Below are 22,275 nucleotides of genomic sequence, written 5' to 3' on the forward strand. Positions count from 1 at the left end.
TGGCACCCCACGCGAGTACTCTTGCCTGGAAAATCCCACGGACGGAGGAGCCTGGTGGGCTGCAGTCCATGGGGTCGCTGAGGGTCGGACACGACTGAGTGACTTCACTTTCACTTTTCACTTTCATGCATTGGAGAAGGAAATGGCAACCCACTCCAGTGTTCTTGCCTGGAGAATCCCAGGGACGGGGGAGCCTGGGGGGCTGCCGTCTATGGGGTAGCACAGAGTCGGACATGACTGAAGTGACTTAGCAGCAGCAGCATGTTTAACTTTTATGTTGTTTGGCTGTGCATTAAAAAAAATACATACCATCTATAAAATTTAAAATTTCTCTGATTCATGTGAAGTAGGATTTGAGGGGCCCAGTTAATATCAGAATACAAAGCAGTACTGTCCAGTTGACACACAGCCTTATCTTCATCTTAAGTGAAGTGGAATCAAGCCAAATATTCCTTTTCTACACACCAATTATAAAAGGTTTCATTCATTTCACAGAATCCAACTATTTTTGTAAATTGAATAGATTCATTTATCTGTATCCTTTTTCTTAAAAATTTAATTCAAAATTTAACTGTCATCCTTTGTTTTGTTGTTTATATAGTTATTGACAATGATCCTTGCTTTCTATTATCACAGTGATATAATGGGCTTCCCTGGTGGCTCAGTGGTAAAGAATTCACCTGCCAATGGGGGAGACGCAGGTTGAATCCCTAATCCAGGAAGATCCCACGTGCCTTGGAACAGCTCAGCTTGTGTGCCACAACTGCTGAGCGTGTGCTCCAGAGCCCGGGAGCCGCAACTGCTGAAGCTCACGTGCTCTCGAGCTGGTGCTCTGCGGCAAGAGAAGCCACTGCAGCCTGAGAGCAGCCCCCGCTTGCCACAGCTGGCGAAAAACCCGCACGACAGTGACGACCCAGAAGGTCCCAAAACAAATCAAATTACTAAAAACAAAAGGAAGCATTTTTGGGGGAAAAAAAGTGACATAAGATTTCCTTTTAAATACATCTTTGAGCATAAAACTGAGTCTCCTTAAAAGTTTCAGGTAAATAAAATGTGTGTATTATAAATAATGTGTGTATATCACAAAAATTGTGACAATGACTCATGAATAATTAAAACTTTGTGAAACCTAGGCATGGATTAGTTGAACTATTGCCTAAGAGAGCTACTCTAAGGGCATAAACCATGCTTCAACATTTTGTATTATATAAAAACCATAGCCTTTAGGTATATTTTCCTTTATGCCCCCCAATAAATCTTCCATTAGGTAAAAAGGTTATCCTATATTACCAGAAATGGCATTGTGAAGAAAGTGCTCAAATTTAAGGTAAAATAAATTTAAATTTTCTATTCTATAGTGCATATGCATAGAAAAGCTTTGAAAAAAACATAGTATACAAGGTATTATCTGTAATTAACTCTGGGTAGATAGAATTATGAGTGATTAAAAATGTTTTTTATTCCTTTAAAAAAAAATAAACTATTTGTGAAAAAGAAAAAATTAAGAAATTTCATTCGGGTGTATACACACTTACCTGTCCAACTGAGTCCCAGGTGATCGGCTACTATTGCCATCCTGATATCTGTCCGTTCACATGGACTCTGTGGACCTACGATTTACAATTTCTTAATTAAAACAATCATCAAGAAAGACACGACACTGGAAAATTGCTTTCAGCAGTACTCAGATTTTACAGAGAGACTGACGCTAACACTGTACACTGAAATGTGTCCTAGTCACCTACATGAACACTCCTCTTTTACATGACTCACTTGGTTTTCACCTACATCAGGCCAAATGTCAGACTACATGGATGCTCGATGTAATGAAATTCAACATGCTGACGAGCTAGCTACTCGACAGTAGCTACAGAAGTGTCGTGGGGGTGAAAACACCACGATGGCATTTTAACATCTGTGCTTGTACTGTGACAGAATCATATGCACTAGCACATTGAAAAAAAAGTTGCTCATCTTGAATGACACCGATATCTTCAGCATGCTTCCCTAGCTGTCTCTAGTGTTGCTGGGTTAAAAGGAAGGAGAGAAGAGTATATAGACAGCACACACAGATGACGATGACGGAATGAGAAACTACAGTTAAGTCACTCCACAGGCAATCACAACAGCTCATGCACTAGGGTCTACAGGTTGGAAAGTGTTTACAAACTATGCTTGTTCTCCAGGATGTGAGCAAAGAGTGCTCGAGAGACCTGACTGCCTTCATTCTCACCAGTCCTTCTACTGCTCCTTTTCTCACTGCCGGCCTTTTCACTCTTTGATTTTAAAGGTGCTGCCTCTGTTTTCTTATCTCTAGCAGACCTCGTTGTAACCGAAGGCGGGCCACCCCGGGAAGTCTCGGACAACGACGTGTTTCTTGAGGTACTGTCTTCCTCATCGGACAACTCGGACTGCATCTTTTTGTCTTCTTCAGAGAGGCGGTCCACAAGCTTTAAGGTCTCACCACTAATTCCCTTAAAATATTCAATGGAGTGTTTACATACTTCCTTAAGCTGACTTTTCCTGACTTTAACTGTGGTGCTGGTGGTGGTGGTGGTGATGCAGGTGGATCTTACCTTTACTGGCAACTTGGATGGAAGCTGCTTGACCTTGCCTTTCTCTGGCTGCCCTTGCTTTTGTGTGGCACATGGTTTTCTAACTGAACCTGAGTTATCCCTGTGTGTGTTTTTCACTGGAATTCTGGACTTCACATCTACACATGAAGAAGTAGTAAGGCCTTTGGTTTTCTCAGACTGACTAACCTGCTTCGTTTTACTCACATGAATGTTTGGCATATGATCTGGTGGTGGGAAGAGATCTTTTGGTGAAGTGGCCTTTATGGGAAGTTTGGATTTTCGCCTAATCCCTATTGGTTCCTTTGTCTTTTGCTGCTCTCCAAGAACTTTCTGTTTCTCTCTCACACAATGTCCTTGAAGTAGCCCTGTCTTTTTTTCTGATGAGCTTTTCACTGGATTAGCTTTCTCTGTGGTACGAGTGGGTGCAGAATGTTCTGTCAGAACTACATGACTTGTAATGTTATCTGTCTGTATAGTGGAAGAATCCAAATTGTTGTTGTTATTAAAGTTATCTTTTTGAAAATCATGTTTTTCTTGGGGCCTAACGCCCATGTGGCTATTGGCTGTATTTGAAACCACCGTTACAGGTTCATTCTCTAATCCCTGACCACTGGTCATCACAGCTTCTGTCTTATCTGTCACTTCTCCAGGGCCTTCTTTCTTCAAGGTCATGGTGGATGCAGAAATTCCCATTTTTATAGGCGTGCGCAACTTGGGGTCAAGTTTAGAGGAGTTAGTGGCTGCTCCTGCTTTCTCCTGTGAGCCACTAGCGGACGTGCCTTCCTGACACTCTCCGCTGGTCGGGACGCTGGGGTTGGGTTCCACTGGAGGTGCCTCTACATTTCCCTCTAGATTGGTTTCTACAGTGGTGTCCCCTGCCTGTGGCTGTGGTGTGGCAGTGACCGTGCTTTTATCCCCTTCCCCCGGGTCCCCTGACTTCCCTTCAGAAGTATGCTCACCAATCTGGAAAAATTGGAGCCTCTCTTCAACAAAATCCCTCTTGCTCATGTCAATTGCACCACTGCGAGTCATCTCAAACATTTTTCCTTCGTGAAATGGGAAGGGGTTAGGCTCACTAGTTGGGGTACTTTCATCAGTTGGCGTGCGGGCTGGTGTTGTATCGGGGGTGGTTGCTGGAGAGCGGTCTTCCACAGCCAGACCAAATGGCTTATTTTCGTCTTCCCGGGATTTACCATCATACACGTCATCATCTCCTCGGTTATTAGACCAGGGGTCAAAATCTAGACCTTTGGTAGCTACCGTTTTAAAAGGAGTGGCAAATTCTTCATCTACTTTGTAACTGAAGTAAGTATCAGGAAACACTGATCTGTCAGGGTGTCTGCCTTCTAGTGTGAAAAACTGGGCCCCTGACTTCTGATCAGTCTTATCAGGAGTCTTTTCAGATGGAGAACTTTTAGGAGGTGGCTTATCTTCATCTGGTCCCAACCTTCCCTCCTCCTCCTCGATAACTTCGAGTTTGCTTTGGCTAAAGGAGCGATCGGCTGGCTTCAGAATGCCCTCCGTGTTCCAGATATCTTTCTTCAGCTCCAGGGTCTGACTGGGGAGCTTAGAATCACTCTCAGTCAAGCCATCATCTTCGTCTTGCAGGTCATAGCCATCCAGAGAGTCGATCTCTGTGGCATCCGTATCATGAGAGAACTCTGCTGTGGTGGCAATGGAACACTCCGTGATGGACTGGTCATTGTTCCCGTTCTGGGTAGCTTCATTCTGAGGTGAATCAAGGCCAAGGCCGAATTCAGTATCTTTTCCAGGTCCATTCATTTCTAATTCTTTCTGGGTGGAAGCCTTTTCAGCAGAGGCTTTGGATTTGGTCACTTCTTTTTGTTCATCGTCGACCTCCTTTAACTTGAAGGTGTATTTTTTGACTGGCGCTGGCTGATAAAGGGATTCGTCATCACTGGAGTCACTGACGTCCGCCCCAGGAGGAACTGGGGAGGGTGGCTGCACCCTGATGACCGGTTCGGCCAGCTGGTACTTGTCATGCTCGTCTTGCAGACTGACTTCAATCATGTCAACCTCCCTTTCAGGAAGATAAGGATGTTTCTTATCCGACTCCATCTGGTCTGCATCCAGCGGTGGAGGAGGGGGAAATTCAATGTAGGCAACTCTGTTAGTTTTGGGTCTCTGGTTAGAGTCCTTGCTCACGTTGTTAGGCATTTCATGCTCGACTGCAGCCATCTGCTCCCCTGCAGGCTGCTTTAAGGAGGCCGATTTGGCCTGTTCCTCCTCCTCAGATTCCTCCGAAACCTCGGGAATTGGGCTGGGTTTGCCTGGTATATAAGCTATAAGCGAGTCTGGTGTCTTAGAAGTAAATTCGTAACTCACTTCCTCTGAACTGGGAGTCTCTGGGGTTAAAGGGCTCTTCCCGGAGCTGTCTAGAAAGGAAACTTGCTCTAGAGTGTCGTCTTCTGGGCTGCCTTGAGGAGAGGGAGGCTGCTTCTGCTGTCTACATGTGTAAAAGGTCCCCCTGGCCTCTTGCACTGTCTTACATTCCTGACTTATGATTTTTTTTACACCTCCTTGTTGTATCTCCTTCTCATACTGCTTTCCCACCTGCACAAAGCTGACATAAACAGGTAAAGTTTTTATTTCTTTCCCTCCCTCCGTCTGGGCTAGTGGTACAACTTTCTCCAATCCATCAATGGGACTGTGGTCGAATACATCACTAGAGGGCGATTCCTTTCCTGGGCTAAACTCTAGAGAATCTGGAGACTTGGTCGGGGAGAGCTCTGTTTCATCGAGAGGCGGGCATAAGCCTACATAACTCTGGTGTTTTGAAACTTTGCTGATTTCTGAATAGGTTACTTTTTCCTCTTCTATAGAATTAAAGTGCTGTGTCTCAACTGTCTCTTTAGTCATACTTGACTGGGATAATTTTGGCGACAGTTCATGTTTTGTAAATGTCGACGGCTCACAAAAACCATCGGGAATATCTGGAGCTGGTGTCCTCCTTTCCTCTGCAACCCTGACCGGGATGTGCGACACCGCCGAGCTCTCACTTCTCCTGGAAGGCTGGTCAAGAGAGCCACCTGGATGCTCCCCATCTTTAACAACATATTCCCTATATAAGACTTTTTTGGAGGGAGATTTTACAGTCATTTCCTTAACTTCTGAGAGAGAGCCATTAGTTAACAATTTGTGTTCTCTCTCAGTCACAGACAAAAACTCATCCCTGTGGTCAACAATTTCACTCTCAGGGTGACCAACATGATTTTCTCTTACATCATGAACAAGTACATGTGAAAGTTTCTCTTTCTGTGACTTATTATTAGCAGCTCCAGAACTTTCCCACGTTCTAAAGACCTTTTTGTCCCATGGTCCCTTTGTTGCTAAGTCTGCGGTTACATGACAAGACAAGTCTTTAGCCTGTTGCTCAGAAAAATAGTCAGGCATCGCTTTACTTGACATTTCAGTCCTCTGTTTTTTCACATCATCAGAACCAAAATCATTTACAACCATCTCATTGCTCTCGGCATGCTCATCTTTAGCTTTTAGTACTGTAGGATCTTTTTGCACAGAGACACTTTCATCTGAGGGGTCTGTGGCCTTCTGCTGTTTTTCTCGAGCAAACGCCTGGTAGACAGGTAGCTTGCTTTCCTGGATTTTTTTAACTGGGATTCTGGATTGGCCATCTGGCTTTCTGTCTTCTTGAGAAACGTCCTTACTTTTGGCCTGTGCGCCCTGTTCAAATTTTAATCTAATGGAACTGAGTTTAGATTGCTTGAGCTGAAACCCAGATTGGGGCCCTTCTGGTTCTTTGCTCTGAGAACTACTTCCTTTGGCTTCCTCTGTGGACTTGCTGTCCTTGGTCTGCTGGGGAGGAGCCCTCTCTGGGCTGCCGGGCAGATGGGCTGCGTTCCTCTCATCGGCTCTGGGGATGCCATGTCCCTCGCGGCCATGTTGCCTCACCTTGACCCACTCATCACCGGAGGCCAGCAGTTCCGTCAGCAGTGCCTTCTCAGGGCTGCTACTGGTAGAGCTTTGGGATGAGTATTCTTTGCCATTTCTAGGGCGTTGCTTTTTCTCTGGGGATTGCAGTTCATCATTGAGCTTTTCAGTTTTGTCACGAAAAAACTGTGACACTTCAGTCAGTTTCTCTTCCGCTTCCTTCACGGTCCTGTCCACCCTGTCTTCGTATATCAACTTCTCTCTACCTCTATCTAATCTGTCCTCAGTAAAGCGCATCCACATGGCATGTTTTGGACTACTAACATCGCCAGAATAGTGCAACACTGTCACTTTATCAAAATGCTCATCTTTAGACACTTTACCTACACCATTTTCAGACACATCTTTATAGATTTTGGAGAGAATTTCTTTTTGGGGGGCAGTGACTACTTTTTCTCTGGCCCGCTTATCAGACTCTGAGCTAGGGGGTCCTGCATGGTCTGTAACCGATTCCTCAGTATCAGAATGAGACACATCTAGCTTTTCTGACAGAAGCATTTTCTCAGCAAACCTGTAAGACTCCCCTCTTAGTTCTGACAACTCATCGTCATGGTATTCTATCGAGTGTTGACTCAAAAGCTTCAGTGTTTTATAAGAGTCATCAGATATGAGTTGAGCAGAACTAGGGCGACTATCTTCTTCTTGGGACACAGGAGTGTTTACTCTGGAAGACTCCAGATAAGAAGGCAATGACTCTTCAGCAGTGAGTTCTTCTTCTTCTTGCTGACCCTGTTCCTCTGAACAAGGAAAAGCATCGTGTTTTTCTGGCAGAAAATCTTTTAGGTTAATATCTCCCCGGGATAAGTCTTTCTGATATACATACATTTCCTTTTCTGGATGCTTTTTGGTTTCTCTAATAATGACTTCAGTGGGCTCAGCCTGGTTACCTTTTTCGATGTGGACTTCTATTATACGCTCCAGTTTGGGTTTCATTTGGTTGTCCTTCTCTGTGTGCTGGGCTGAGGTTTCAGCAGCAGACTTGTGACCGTCTGGAGATACTGCCGATTTATGTTCAAACAGACCTGCCAGTTCTTTGGAAGGGTCCCGACCGGACTGAAAGGCTTTCATGATGTCGTGGACTGACATGGTTTCTTCAATTCTCTCAGAGGTACCTTCACCGCCTGGTGGAGAATGATAAACCATTCTGGTGGTTGTGGTGATGTGAGTCTCTTCCTTAACACGCATGCCTTTGCCCAGAACGCGATTGTGGTCATCATCTTCACTACCGGCTTTCATCTGAAACGCTTTGACTTTTTCTTTAATGTTAGACGTGGTGGGCTTTGGTTCCAGTTCCATAAAAGTAGGTGACGGTTTGGGTGACACGGGCTCCTCTGGTTGGGACGGGGGAGCATCTCCAGCTGAGGGCTCATAGCTCCTGATAACATGAACCACTTCAGTTCTTGTTTCTGTAATGACTGGAGGGATGGGGACTTCATGGAAGAGTGGTTTGGGACCAGTGCTTTCAGCGCTTTGTGGGGCCGAAGGTGTTTTTTCACTTCTTGTTTCAAAGCCACTGTCAGACAAGGGACTTTTATCTTGGTCATGTTGAGAAAAATCATCTGGAGACTCCAAAATAGTATCTGTTCCAAAAAAGGAATCGGCCATCTTACATAACTCTTTCTCAGAGGTGGAAGGCCTCATGGAGGCTGGAGGCATTTTGAGTTTGTGTTCCTGCAGGGCAATTGCTGGTTTTAAAATTCGTTTCTGTCTCTCTTCACCATCCTTCTTGGCATCCTCAAACTTGTACTTTAAGTTTGTCAGGGAACTACTCCCGATATCATTTGTTAGGTAATCGATAACTTTGGTCAGGTTGTAATCCTTCTCAGAGGCGGCCTTTGCCTTGACTTGCACTCTCTCTGGCAGAGATGGAGAATGGCTCACACCAGCTTGTTGTCTTGCCTCTCTTATTTCTTCTGAACTAAATTCTATCCAGTCGTCTTCAGGAGAGTGTCCTTTGTCACTCTTTGGTGATTTGAGTGGTCCTTTATCTACACAGACATCCTTTTTAAGGATTTCACTAACTTTCACTAAGTCTTCCTTGACTTTCTCGACAATTTTGAAAGGTTCTTCATCATCGATTCTCCCTTCTTTGGGGAGTTCAGGTTGGAATGGCTTCTCCTCAGGCACATCTGTTTGGAGTATTGCAGTCATCCGCATTAGGTCCTCCTTCATTTCAGCCACATCTTTTAATATCTCCTGACTGGAAGATAGAGAAGATGGTGTAGATAGCTTAAGGGCAGACGGTGCAAGGAACAAAGATGATTTAACTGGAGATGAAGTTCGATTGAAATGGGGCTGAGGACGTGTCTCCGTAGTCAATGTTTTAATGGGCGACAGCAAGGCTGCTGCTGATTTTGTAAGTGAATTAGAGTCTGGAAGTTTCTTTAATGCTGGTTCTGGCAAAACATTGACTACAGAGTATACTGGCACTGTTATTATTGATGAAGTTACAGATGAGGTAGTTGCAGATATTGATGACCCAAGGGATGTATAGAGTGCACTTGCAGAAGGAGTTCTTAGAGACTGAAAAGCTGATGGTGCTGGAGAAACGTAAGACCTGAGTGGGGAAAATGGCATTGCTGTAGTGGAAGGGAACACTTTCTCAACTGCATCAGTGGCCGCGGTAACCACAGAGCTCACAGAGTTTGTGGCTGTAGCAATTTTTTCCTGTAATGTGGCAGTGGCTTTGCATCCATTAATTAACGTTGAAGATGATGGATATTTCAGAGGGGAAATAGATCCATTGACTAATGCTACCTCTGCATGTCCGGGCATCTGTTTCACAGGTGATGAAAGAGAAGAGGCCATGGTAACTTTAGCTGATGAAATGACATCAGCTGTTGCTTTAGCTGGAGACACCACTGACTTTAAAGGTGAAGATATTAGCGGTGCTGCTGATGTGATAATTGACTTAAATGGCAGACTCGAAGAATACATATTAATGTTTGATTTGGGGGAAGCAGGGGGTGTCATAGTAATTGACGACCTCTCCAAAAGAGATCCTGCGGTAGTCACTGGGGAGGTTCGAGAGGAAAATGTAGAAGTGGATGCCAGCCCCTTTAAAGGTGAGGCCTCTGTGACTGTGGGAGCTCTAACCAGGGTGCCAGAGGAAACCTGGATATTGTATGGAGACTGTGACACCACTGTTTTTATTGGTGAAGAAATTGTCCGAAAGGATCTAATCGGAGATGCCACGTCACTAATGGATTTAACCGAAGATGTAGTTGATGCGCCTAATGTGGATTTGATTGGCGAAGGAGTCGAAACAGACCATATTGATTTTAACGGGGAAGCTGATGGCGTATTAGAGGAAGAACTTGACAAGGAAGTGAAGCCTGACTTGGCCGGCCCGGGCACTGTCATCGGAGCTGTGGTCCAAGACTGGTAGGGTCTTGTAGAAAAGAATGGCTTGTATGAGTAAGTGGTGGGGAGGGATCTTGTTGCTCCTGCACTCCGTTCAACTGTTTCTTAAATTTTAAAATGAAATCAAACACAAAAATCAACAAAAATGGTTGAGAAACAGAGAGACCAGAGAAAAAAATTGGTCAGTAAACTTTGAAATATTACAAAAGCAAGTACAATTGTTTGCATGATTCAGAATGGAAGAGGCAAAAGGAACAATTAAGAGGGAAAAAAAAAATTTCTATAGACGCAACTAATCCAAGGTTAAAAATAAAACTAAATAAAACACAGAGCAATGTGAAATGAAAGACAGAAAAAGCACACTGCAACCAAGAGGCCAACAATGAAAAATAAAAAACATGAGGAAAGAATTAATAATGAGAAAAATAACCACAATGGAAAACTGTTCGCTTACTTCCTATTGACTTTCTTATGTGCTGGTTTTGAAATATCAGTAGCCTTTCTGTTTTGCCTGTATAGGTACATATTTGTTCTGCACAACCATATAACTCTCATTTCAGTAATTTCTAATGTTCCGTCTCCTTGAACCTCTCAGCGATACAGATGCCACCTACTCAGAGCCATATCAATGTGCATAGCTATACATTAAATGTCTAAAACTGTTATTTTAGAAAACCACTCAAGCCTATTTCATGCAGAATCCAAAATAACTTTTAAGTGACAGGCAACTGATGTGCAAACTGTGAAGCCACTGGATTTTAAATTTGCATCTTCCATGCACAATTCGGTTATGCTTCACACCCATAAAAAGCCAATAAGAGCAAGAAATTTTCTGAGTCAGAATTTTAAAAGAAAAAAAAAAACAAACAAAGAAAAGGAATGTTTGCATTGATCTTTTCCATGCAGTATATTCCTTTTGGTGAAGAAAAAAAGAAACATAATATGAAATGATTTTAGAATGCATGTGTACACACACACACACACAAAAGGGGAAAAAAACCAGAAATATGGTTCATGGTTACCATAAGCAAGCAAAGCAACTGAAAACATTTTCTCATGCGCGATATATCATGGCAAACGAGCCAAAGAAGTAATACAGTTTTTATGCCATATTATGCACAATGTGCAAACTTTAAAAATACTTTCACAAGAGCATTTAGAAAGAAGAGTACACTTTTTCCATGAGATGTTAAGTCTTGGTACCTTTTGAGATTTTTATGAAAATATTTAATACTGCATATGAAAACATCCCTCCGCAACAGAATGTATCCATGTCTGGTTTGTCTTTATTATGGACAAAAAGCACATAGCACTCAGATATTTTTCATAATCCATTATACTTTTAATTCTCAAAAGGTATCATGGGGGAAATTTAAAAAGCACAGTCATATTTTTAACACCCCATATTTAAGTATCTATAGTGGGATACAGAATATATCTGTATGTATGTTTAATCAATAACAGAGGGGCCAATTCTGGTGCCTTCCCAGAATATTCATGGGACTCAAGGACATCCCAAACACTGCAGAAGCCATGAGGCAGACCTACCACTAGGAAAGATGAATTTAATACCAACATCTTCTGGCAATGGGACAAGAAACATACAGATGAAGTCCACATACTCGCTGGGGGATGGCAAGCACACACCGAGTCCTCTCTATTTCTACAGTTCTAAGAAACAAACCCAGCTGGTCACAGAGGTTTGGAATGCCTGCCAAGGGTTAAGTTCTATGTCAAAGTTGAGTACAGTCTTGCTCCCAGAAAGCACTGGTTCAGAGTAAGAGTGAAACTCGAAGAGGAAATGAGAATCTGCTTCATCTTTACGTTCCTCTTCATGCTGTGCTCGTGCCATTGCTACAATCCAGTCCTTGGATTAACAGCTACTCCCACAAGGGTGAAGATTTTCATTCCTAGTGTACATTTAAATTCAAACATTCAGAACATATCCTTTTCTAGGCTTACATATTATTCTAAAGAGAAGTGGAAGAACTAAGGAAAAACTCACCCATTCATTACCCCTCCTAGTCATAATTCTCAATAGTGTTTAATTCTTTTGGGAACACCACACTGCAAATGGATGGTTTAAGGATTCCTTCAATTCAGTGATTTGGGCTCAGTTCAATGTCTCAAGGAAGGACTTATTTTTATAACTACCAGAAACTGGCAGAGCATCTCTGTTTTACCACTCAAGTCTGGCTCCACTAAGCAGAGAAGTCTTCTGAACCACATCTATGGTTTTATGCTTTGCACAAAGCAGCCAATTTACTGATTAGTTATATATTTTATGCTTTAATGATACATATTTTGTGATACCCTTTATAACAAAGGCCTTCTCTGGTGACTCAGATGGTGAAGAATCCACCTGCAACGTGGGAGACCTGGGTTTGATCCCTGGGTTGGGAAGATCCTCTAGAGAAGGAAATGGCTACCCACTCCAGTATTCTGGCCTGGAGAATTCCATGGTCAGAGGAGCCTGGCAGGGGGTCCAAAGAGTTGGACACAACTGAGCGACTTTCACTCTTCACTTATAACAAAGGGAATTCTGGATGTCAAGCACTGAATTATACCAGAACCTTTTTTTTTTAAGAGGTTGGGTGGGTTGGGTAGGTGGAAAGGACAGGGAACTATGAGAAAAGTTGCATTCACTTCTTCTTCTAACACCAATTTAGGGGCCATAACATTTCCCTAGTTTTTCTCTTAGTCCTTTCTTACTCCTTCCCATTCTTCTGTCCACCGTATGCTCCCTCTCATAAAACAGAGAAGAGAGAACCCTCTGCCTTCTATCAAAAGTCAAGGAAGACAAACTACATATACCTTCATGAAGCTAACTGAAAAGTAGCAACCGTTTCAGAAGTGGGAAAAATTCAATTGACGTTAGCACGTGCACCTGACCTTACAACTCATATATTCCCCAAACACCTTAGGGCACAAAAATCAGACAGGAGCTAGCTTGTCCAGAGGTACCTGACCTCAAGTAGCTGCAGCCTGTCCAGAGCTTAAGGGCGTGGCTTGGGAGTCCCAGACAGCCGTGCCACGAAAGCCCTAGCTTTGAGGCAAAGTAGTATCTCAAGGAAAACGTCTATCCAGGAAATTTATACATACATCTAGTTAAACGCACACACCTTCCCTGCTTTATAGCATAATGAGAGTTAATTTCAGCCCTTACAGTTTTGGAAAGATTTAGATAGTTATACTAGGGGAAGAAAGAGATCTGGAAGAACATTCATGAGTGTGGTTGGGTTTCCTTTCTCTTATACTCCCTGTTTTGTGTCTGAATGTAAGAGCTCTCCAGGGGACAGATTCCAGAAGATTATGCTAAGACCACCTGAATGAAGTAGTAGAGTAGTTTCCTGCTGCGTATTTAATATGTTATGTTGGCCCACAGAAGCAAGAATTCAGGAAAGATGGGAAAAAACAGTTGTGGTTCTTACTGGTAAATTTCCAATCCTCCTTGAACTCAAGTAACTGTGAGTAATGGGAAGCAGCCAGAAATGATTCACTAATTTAAAAATAATGTTTGCCTAAATCCTCCTCTGATGGTTAAAGTGGCACCATGCCACATCAGTCAAACATACTCTTAGTTCCTGTTGGTGGAGAGGGTTATCTTGAGGGCTGTGGTCACCTGAGGTGATAACCATAAGGAGGAGGGAAGGAGAGGGGAGGGAACACAAAGGGAGAAAATGAATGAATATGACTGGATGAATCTATGCCTTGATACTTACAAGCTAGTTAACAGTGAACATTTACTGCGAGAAGAAAAGGGTTTAACTCGTCTAATAAAGCCCAACCTTAGAGTTGATATTTAATAAAGAGCAGAGGGAAGGAGGGAGAGAGAGTGGGAGGAATTAGAAATCAGTAAACAAATGCAACCCCACGAAGGTAGGAAAATCTAATTCCTGCCAACTGGGAAAAAAAGAATCAGGACTAAGCTAGAATGACCTGCCTATATTAAGACAAATGAAATAATGACCAGAGTTACTTTATCATCTTTTATACTATCTGACATGTATGAAAATGTTTTCTCTTTTTAGCATGGATATAAACCAATCTTGGTATAGTATTATCTCCTAACATAGTTAGCAACCAAAGTGAAATCAGGGTTTTCAAAGTCAAGTGATAGATGTTTCTAATTCTTAAAAAAAAAAAAAAAAAAAAGCTAATGATCTGGGGGTGTTTGTACCTTGTATCTCCAACTATGTACAAAATATTACTTAGATCTCATGATAAAATTTTCCTGTAGGCAGTTTTCTTTTGCCATTGAGTTTTCTTTCACATGACTCCAAAATTCTGTTTGTATAGAAAAAATGTCTCTTCTTATAAAAATCCACGTAGATTAGTAAATGTGTTAGGAAACTCACTCATTCCAGGCTCAGTCAAGTAGCTGTAGCGCTTACGTAAAGCTAACGATGCAAAACTCTGTCGTCTATCCGTTTTCTCGGTCTGGAAAAGAAAAAGAAGAGAACGAGTATGTTCCAGTTCCTTGTGACATTTTCATCAGATTGAAACATTTTGTAGAATGGCACGTCGATATCTTGTTTATCCTTATTTTTCTTCTTAACAGATTTTCTTAGGGAAATATTAGTTCCCCACTGTGATTCTACAGCCCCACCCTAATATCTTAACCAAAGAACTATCACTTAGCAAAATATAAGAGCACCAACACAGCAGACTACAGGGAACTACAAATAAAAGACGAGCGTTACAGAGACTTCTGATGCTGAGCAATAAATTCTCCCAAATTTGTTCATATTGAAAGCACATACATCACGATGTACACTCACTCTTTGTGAGTACATTCAAGGGAAAAGGCACACAAAGTTTATCATTCAGATTACTGCTATTGTTTCTGTATGTTCATAGGCATAAAATGTAGATGAGGAGATTACAAACAGGTTAATGGCTTTATTGAAGTAGTGTTACTGAATCTTAAAGCTGCTGATTCTATTTAATATTACTGAGCTGTGAGTTTTAAAAATCCAATGATCATATAACTTGGAGAAATATTAGGAGATAACTTATGAAACTTAGTTAAATAATTATACTCTTAAAAATGGCTAAGATAAATGTCTTTTAATAGAATATCAAATATTTATCAATAGCCATTGAGCACATATTTTTATAGTATATAAAACACATAAAATGTCATATATTATCACCATCTTTGATTTAAAAGTTATACAGTAGATCCTAGGTGAAAATACACACAAATGTATATTTATGCATGCCAGTCTTATCACATTCAAAAATGCTAAACTAAAAAACTTCAGTTTCTCTTTTTAAGTCATTAGCCGGATTTTAATTTTATCAAATGTACTGAAATACTCTCCTGTATATGTGGAAGAGTAAATTATTCTTTAGAAAAAAATATGTATCCTTTACCTCATTTAAGCTAAGATCTGCAAAAATATAATACGTTTCCCACACTTCAGCCCTCTGCACCTTCTTTTATACAGATTCTGTTCCTAGTCTATCTCTGATAGAGTAAAAGCAGAAGTGTTCATATTACCTCATCATCTTGATCTGACTCTGTCTCCTTTTGGTCCCAAGATGCATTGCAGAGACAAGGAATATTATAATGGACAGCAGGGAAAAGAATATCAGGATATGAAAAGGACTGAATAGGGAGCACAAAATGCAAGCTGCTTTAGAAAGCAAAGTAAACCAAAAGAAGCCAACGAAGAATATCAAGAGCTGCACATCCATGGCAAATTAACGTGTGACATTATTTGAAAGCAAAAAAAAAAAAAATCTATGGACTACCAGCAGAAGCAGAAGCAATAAACAGAGGACTCCATTATACAAACCATAAGAATTTGACACCACAGTCACAAGACTTAGTCAATCTACACAAAGAGACTAGTAAAACTTGAGTTTCAAGAGCTTTAGTCATGTTAAAAAGCATTCCTTAATTGCACACCACGGGCCTACTTCTTCAAGACCAGGGGAAAAAAGTTAAAATAAACCAGTATTAAAAGATACCTTTTTATGTGCTGGCAGAGTGATGTTTAAGTTGCAAACAGCTGTTTGAGGCAGTCCTTTTGTTGTCTTTGGTTCTTTCAGAAAAGACAGACGGCCACAGGGCTCTTGGCTGGTGTCTCTAATCTAGAAGCATTAAGGTAGTTGACAGTTATATACAGAGACTTTCCTGAGGATTCCTGTCTGTGTAAGAGTTAAGCATGTTTGTTTTATGGGACCCTTTGAGAGCCAGGAAAAGTAAAGGGAAAAGGTGATAACAATCTCATGTCAGCCAACGTAGTCACATTTAAACTTGGCAAGATTTAGAATGCCCAATCAATAGTCTAAACACAGGAGTGGTGTATTGGCTTGTCTCATCCTGACAATCCAATAGTCTGAGCTGTATTCATTTTCTTCCTGTCCAATAATTTTTGTTTCAAAGCCTCAGTTTTAACAACAATAACAGAAGCAAATAATAATAAAACAATTGCCCTATATCTTTTGGTTCTCTGAGGAGGAAGACGGTTTCTTCAGAATGTCCTGGGCTTGACCAGAAATAAAGATGAAACGAATACTCAATCTGGATTTCATCCATTATTTGATTACTGAGCATTCCAGATATGATGCGTGTTATTGCTCTAGATCGCTTGGGCTTACAAACATTTGTTTAAATATAAATGATCACTTAACTGTTTAAAAGGCAGAAATGCTTTTCACTAATTCTAAAGGTTTCCTGGCTCAAACGTACACTTACACAGAACTAGGACAAAAATATGATCTCATTCCTATGAATTGAAGTTTGGTGGGATATTTTAAACAGAATAAATCATTAGAATCTTTTTTAATCTTCAACAGTATTAAAAAAAAAATCCACAGGATCTGTCTTGAAGGTGATTTACCTTGATGGAAAATGGCAGTCTATTTTCTTTGAAAGCATAAAAGTTAAAAACAAGTTGCTGTCCTCCTTTGGTAAGTGGGGCCAGGTTTCCATAACAATCAACATAAATAGGTTTTCCTTCAAGAACCTATTAGAGTAAAAGAAATACATAATTTAATGCTAATTTAAATTGAAAGAGTTCTGAGATTTTAAGTCAATATAACATTAAGATTGATACGTTTCTATGTCACATTTGTCTTCTGATTGGGCAGTTACATCTATTTACCACAAAAATAATTATTGGTTCACAGTAACTGTGATTGGAAACTGTAACACGGACATGTAAGCGAATTATAGATTGATTCTCCCAATTTTAAACATATTTGAGAATGTGCCTGACATCAATCACTTATCCATAGAGTCTGTAAGTTGTTTTGGACTCTTGGATACTTATCTGATTACTGGTTTGAAAAGTGGAAAATCATGGCGATGTGTGTGGACGGTGACTATGATAATAACTCAGGTAGCCACAGGAAAATTGTGATCATGACCTAGATTCCTTGGTGGTGCATTTTAACCAACTAAAATAGTCTCAAAGATACTTAAAATTATTTAAGAGTGAATCTGTATCAAAATTTTAAAACAAAAACTAAAATTAACAACAAACTTGAAATGTATCGTACATGCTATATTATGACCTCACAATAGAAAACTCCGAATCTGGAGAATGTAATAGAATGAACTTGCTGAAAAACAAGGTACCTCAATGTCTTTGCTTCTTGCAACTTCCTCAAAATTCTCCTGCTGCTCTAAAGTTTTATCCACTTTATCATCTGTCATGCAGAAACATCGCAGAGAGGATTCTACAGGATCATTCATTTTGGCAAAAACAACAAACTTGGCCATATATGGAACACATATTAATTCTCTGTACAGCTGTGTGGCTAACCCTACAGTTTCTAAAACTTGATGGCAGTCTGCAAGCCAAAATCTGAGGAAGACAAAAACAAGACAGAAACAAAAGTATAAAAATGAGATTTCAAAGCCAAATCTTAAAAAAAATTACCATTTAAAAAAAAGTATATAAAGGAACTAAACCAAAACATTACTTGTTCATTTAAACAAATAGCAAGGATATTTACTGTGTATATCAAACAAAGAAACCCTACGTTTATTATTTGTTATGATTTTGCTAAGAAAATGCTAAGGAATTTTTCCTCTATTTTCCTTTCCATAAAACTCTCCGTCCCATCTTGTACATACCCATAATAAACCTTCCTTTCTGCCCCTGTTTAAGAATTTATTACTTCACCTTGGAAGGAACAAGAATTTAATGGTAGAAAATGGGAGAGAAAGGAAATCCTATTAGTTTTTATGAATTGCTAAGAATGTCTACTGGAAGAAGCAAGTTTACCATCTTACAGCTTCCTGTGAGGCCTGGATAAGATGACATCCAAGTGAATTTAAAATTTCTGGAGTTAGGCCCAACTTTACTATCAACATTTTAAAGAATAATCATACTGGTATTAAGCACAACATTTTTTTTACTTTCCAAAAGGTAATAAAAAATAATTCCTAGTGCTTTTTAAAAGCCTTTATTTCCATACCTGGCTGAAACATTGGTTGTAAAAGAGACACAGTCCTTTATAAATGTCAAAGGAGTAGTTCCTGTGATGTCTTCCCACTGAGCAGGCGATGTGCCCCCTGAGAGAACAACAGCAGATATATTGACTTTATTATAGATATGCTCCTTGTAAAATTTTTATCATGATCCTGTTCTTTCTGTATAGCTAGTAACTTGTAAAACTCGAACACTTTCAATTAATGACATGCACTAAAGGTGGTTTTCCTCTCTCCTTTCCTTTTACCAGCTTATAGTGATCTCCTTGTAAGATAATATTAGATTAGATAAAAAATTACTTTTCTGTTTGTCTAGATACTAATGAATGGCTTAAACTTGGGGCACACAACTTCATTTTAAGCCACAATCTACAAGGGCAAAGATTTGTTGCTTCAGGTAGACAATATAATTTTTTAAAATACAACAATGGCAAGAACTATCAGAAAGTTGAGGAAGTCCATTTTATACTACCTGAATCATTTAATTTTCCAGGCTAAAAGGGGAACCAGTCATTAAAATTATTCTTTAGAAAAAAAAGCAAATGAGAAAACCTATCTTAACCTTGGACTTTAAGTTAAACATCACGTTAGGTTAATCAGATGATGCTCTGGATTTTGGGAGCTTATCACAAAAGGTGCCTATCACCTAAACCCTGCATGTTTAGTCTCTTGGATCACACTTGTGAACAGAGTAGGTAAAAAGAATCATGTATTCACTGGGCTCTTCCCTACTCTTGGTGCTCTGTGGGAGCCTCTGTTTTCCCCAGAGTCCGCCCAATTTCCTATAGCCTACAGAGTGTTTCTAGGTCAGTAACCTAAGTCACGGAGAGATTACTAGATGCTCCAGTAAATTCAGTAATACCCTCAATCACCTTTAAAAAGCTCTATTATTAACACTAAACTTAAAAGCAGGAAAAATGGTATCACTGAATTTTAATGGTCATGCTATCAGCATCTTCAAGAAATAATTACAGGGATAATAGAGACGAGGTGATGGACAAGTAAAATGTATTTTTTTTTTCCTACTGTATTTATAATGTTGATAGGGATGTTTAAAGGCTTTCTGTCTTTGTACAGAATCATTGCAAGTGCTATGGCAAAAACAGCAAGAACAGCAACAACCAAACCTGTAATGCTACAGAGAAGGCGCAGATTGGGTGTGGAATCTCCTTTGTACCCATTGGAGACACCTTCTCCTGAGGCTGGGGGCACCGGAATGGTCATTGTGATAGGCTTATGGAATTTCCTTCTTCTTGGTTCCACAGTGACAATTGGGCTGAATGTTGCTTTGTTTCCAAGGATCTTTTTCACAATTTCATCTGGAACAGGCTGGGCCTAGAGACAAGAGAGAGGACCTTAAATGACTTAAATGAAGTTGGACATTTTTCTCTTATCAGAAAGTTGACTTTTTAATTGAGGAGGAAAAGACCAAAAACAATAACCAAAAAATGTCTTACTTCTGCTGTTAGCATTCTTGTGTATGCCTGGTGATGTCCATATGTATGGATTTCTGGTAGTTATACTTCTAAGAGCCCAATTGCTGTTTGAGGTACACATATGACCACCATTACAACAGAACAGCCACACCGTTTTCCAAAATGCTGGTTGCAGGACCATTTCTAATTCTCACCAGCAGGTGTGAACACTCTAGTTGTTCTGCGTATGTGCTGACACTTGGAATTGTCCGTCTTTTTTTAATGTTAGAGGTTTTACTGAGTGAAGTTTAGCATATTTTAATATGTTTATTGGTATTTGGAAATGGAAGAGACTACAACCCCCCAGAACTTTTGTTATTTTAAAGAAAACTTATTAAAAATTTATGGGGCAAAAAAAAAAATCTCTCTTATTTTTCCTTTCTGTTTCAGCGAAGAATGAATCAAATACAACACTGTAGCAGGAACTAACAGCTCGAGTATGTCCCCAACAGAACACAGGCCTGGGCTTGCATGAAAGCGAGGGAATCAGATCTCAGAGCAGAGAAACCTCTCGGTCTAATCTGAAGGACAGCAGACACTGAATCTACTATATTTTATATCTATGCAGGGCATTTAGTAAAATACTACAAAGGCAACTTATACTCATGTAAAAATGGATGTTTCCAGACTTAAGTAACAAAAAGGCATACGAGATTTCAATGGATGTCAATTCTAGTCTAACAAGGCTAATTTCTTCTTCTTTTTTTTGTTTCTTTGCTATTTGGAAAAATATTCAATATGGGGAGACAGTTGAAGGGAACTTCATATACTGAAATATAAGGTAGGTCCAAATGTTTACTGAACTCTCAGTCAAATTATTAATTACTATATTAAGTAACAAAACAAAGTTATTTCAGGTTATTTTCCTTTTTCAGTAAGAAAAAAAAAAGTTCTGGCTAGGTTCTAACAGAAATGAATAAACGCAAGAAAGACCATTCTTGCCAAGATTTTCAGCCAGCTTTCCAAACCAAAACAGGTTCCAACTGGTTGGATAAAACCCAGCATTTATGATTTGCTTGAACTAAAATTTGAAAGCTTGCAAGTTTCACTATTACTGATTTTTGTGATGTGGCATATCATAAACCAAATGCAATATGGTTTGTTTCTTTGTTGCTCCACATTACTGAAACAATAACCTATGATTTAAAAAAAAGATCTCTCATCTTTTTTTTTAATCATACAAACAAAAAACAGATGTTTCAAGTGATACATCTAAACAGAAAACCCCTAAAATATGTACCTATTTTGATAAGCCTCTTAGCTAACTTTATACTTTTTATTTAAAATAGATTGATGATTCCCCCAATGGCCCAATGCTTCAGTTAGCAATGTATCATTAGGATGAGTCATGACAGCAGTTTCAGAGCAGAACATGCTCACATGCTCTCTCTGTGTACCAAGGAGAAAACTTTTTGTGAACATTACCTGGAGGCCTACTCGAATTCTTTTGGTTAAAGCACCCTCTGGGAAAGAAGCTTGGACAAGGGGCACAGTGGTGCTGCTCAGAATTCCACCTTCAGGACCAATCTGATTGCTTTCCTGCTTAATCCGTGAAACCACTGCAAAATACTGGGGGAAATCCTTAGTGATGATCCTGCAGATGCGCTTTTTCCCTAACTCCTCCAGGCTGTCAAGTTCTGAAAAGAAAAAGTGAATGAAAAAGCCATGAGAATAAGCCTACCTACACAATACCTTGAGACAAACCGGTGTGTCATTCTGACAGCTATTATTTAGATTCAGTAGTCAAAACAGAGCTTTATGATATAGAGAAAACTATAGTGAGCTTAAAATAATACTAAACTTTGCAAAAATATTTTATAAAGCTATTCATATGCAGAAAAATATTTCTACTAAAGAGGAATAAACATTTCAAAAACTGGCCTTTTGCCACAAACGGACAAATTTCTGTTCTTCAAGAAGAGATATGTTAATTCTGTAATTATTTATAATAATGCCCTCAACTGCCCAAAGAATGAGTCATAAAATAGAAGGGCCTCACAAGAAAGTAAGTACCTCACTATGTGTGAAAGACTCTGGAACTTTATTTGAAAATCTCTTTAAAATATTTTTAAATATTTGTTTTGATGTGGACCATTTTTCAAGTCTTTATTGAATTCGTTGCAATATTCCTTCTGTTTTACGTTTTGTTCTTTTGGCTGCAAACATGTGGGATCTTAGCTGCCTGACCAGGGGCTGAACCCACACGTCCTTCACTGGAAGGTGGATTCTTAATCACTGGAATGCCAGGGACGTCCCTAAAATATTTTTAAATTACCCAAATTATCTGTATCATCACCACTATCTGTCTACTCATCAATGGCCTTCATCCATCAGGCTCAATGTACCTACGAGTGGACACATCTTCTTCCCTTCTGTTCACCTGCAAACCTACTTCTTGCCCTGTAGTCCTAACTCTGGTGGGCAGTTTGTTTTACACCTT

The 22,275-nt window shown here is 40.0% G+C and overlaps 1 protein-coding gene across 5 annotated transcripts in view; it reads right to left on the minus strand.

Annotated features, from left to right (window-relative positions):
- Positions 1–22,275, minus strand: part of ANK3 (ankyrin 3, node of Ranvier (ankyrin G)) — a 381,124-nt gene that overhangs the window by 44,043 nt on the left and 314,806 nt on the right. For 4 of the 5 annotated variants that reach the window (XM_010839394.1, XM_010839395.1, XM_010839396.1 and 1 more), the window contains 8 exons: positions 21,261–21,472; positions 19,488–19,695; positions 18,348–18,444; positions 17,503–17,731; positions 16,763–16,888; positions 15,888–16,010; positions 14,267–14,348; positions 1,536–1,610 (listed from right to left, as the gene is read on the minus strand). In XM_010839394.1, coding sequence (XP_010837696.1) covers positions 1,536–1,610; positions 14,267–14,348; positions 15,888–16,010; positions 16,763–16,888; positions 17,503–17,731; positions 18,348–18,444; positions 19,488–19,695; positions 21,261–21,472 — 1,152 coding nt within the window. Of the gene's footprint in view, positions 1–1,535; positions 1,611–2,233; positions 10,007–14,266; positions 14,349–15,887; positions 16,011–16,762; positions 16,889–17,502; positions 17,732–18,347; positions 18,445–19,487; positions 19,696–21,260; positions 21,473–22,275 lie in introns of all 5 variants that reach the window. The other variant, XM_010839398.1, reaches the window with a different exon arrangement.

This window comes from Bison bison, unplaced genomic scaffold, assembly GCF_000754665.1.
Source record: "Bison bison bison isolate TAMUID 2011002044 unplaced genomic scaffold, Bison_UMD1.0 scf7180017864116, whole genome shotgun sequence".
Classification (NCBI taxonomy): Eukaryota; Metazoa; Chordata; class Mammalia; order Artiodactyla; family Bovidae; genus Bison; species Bison bison.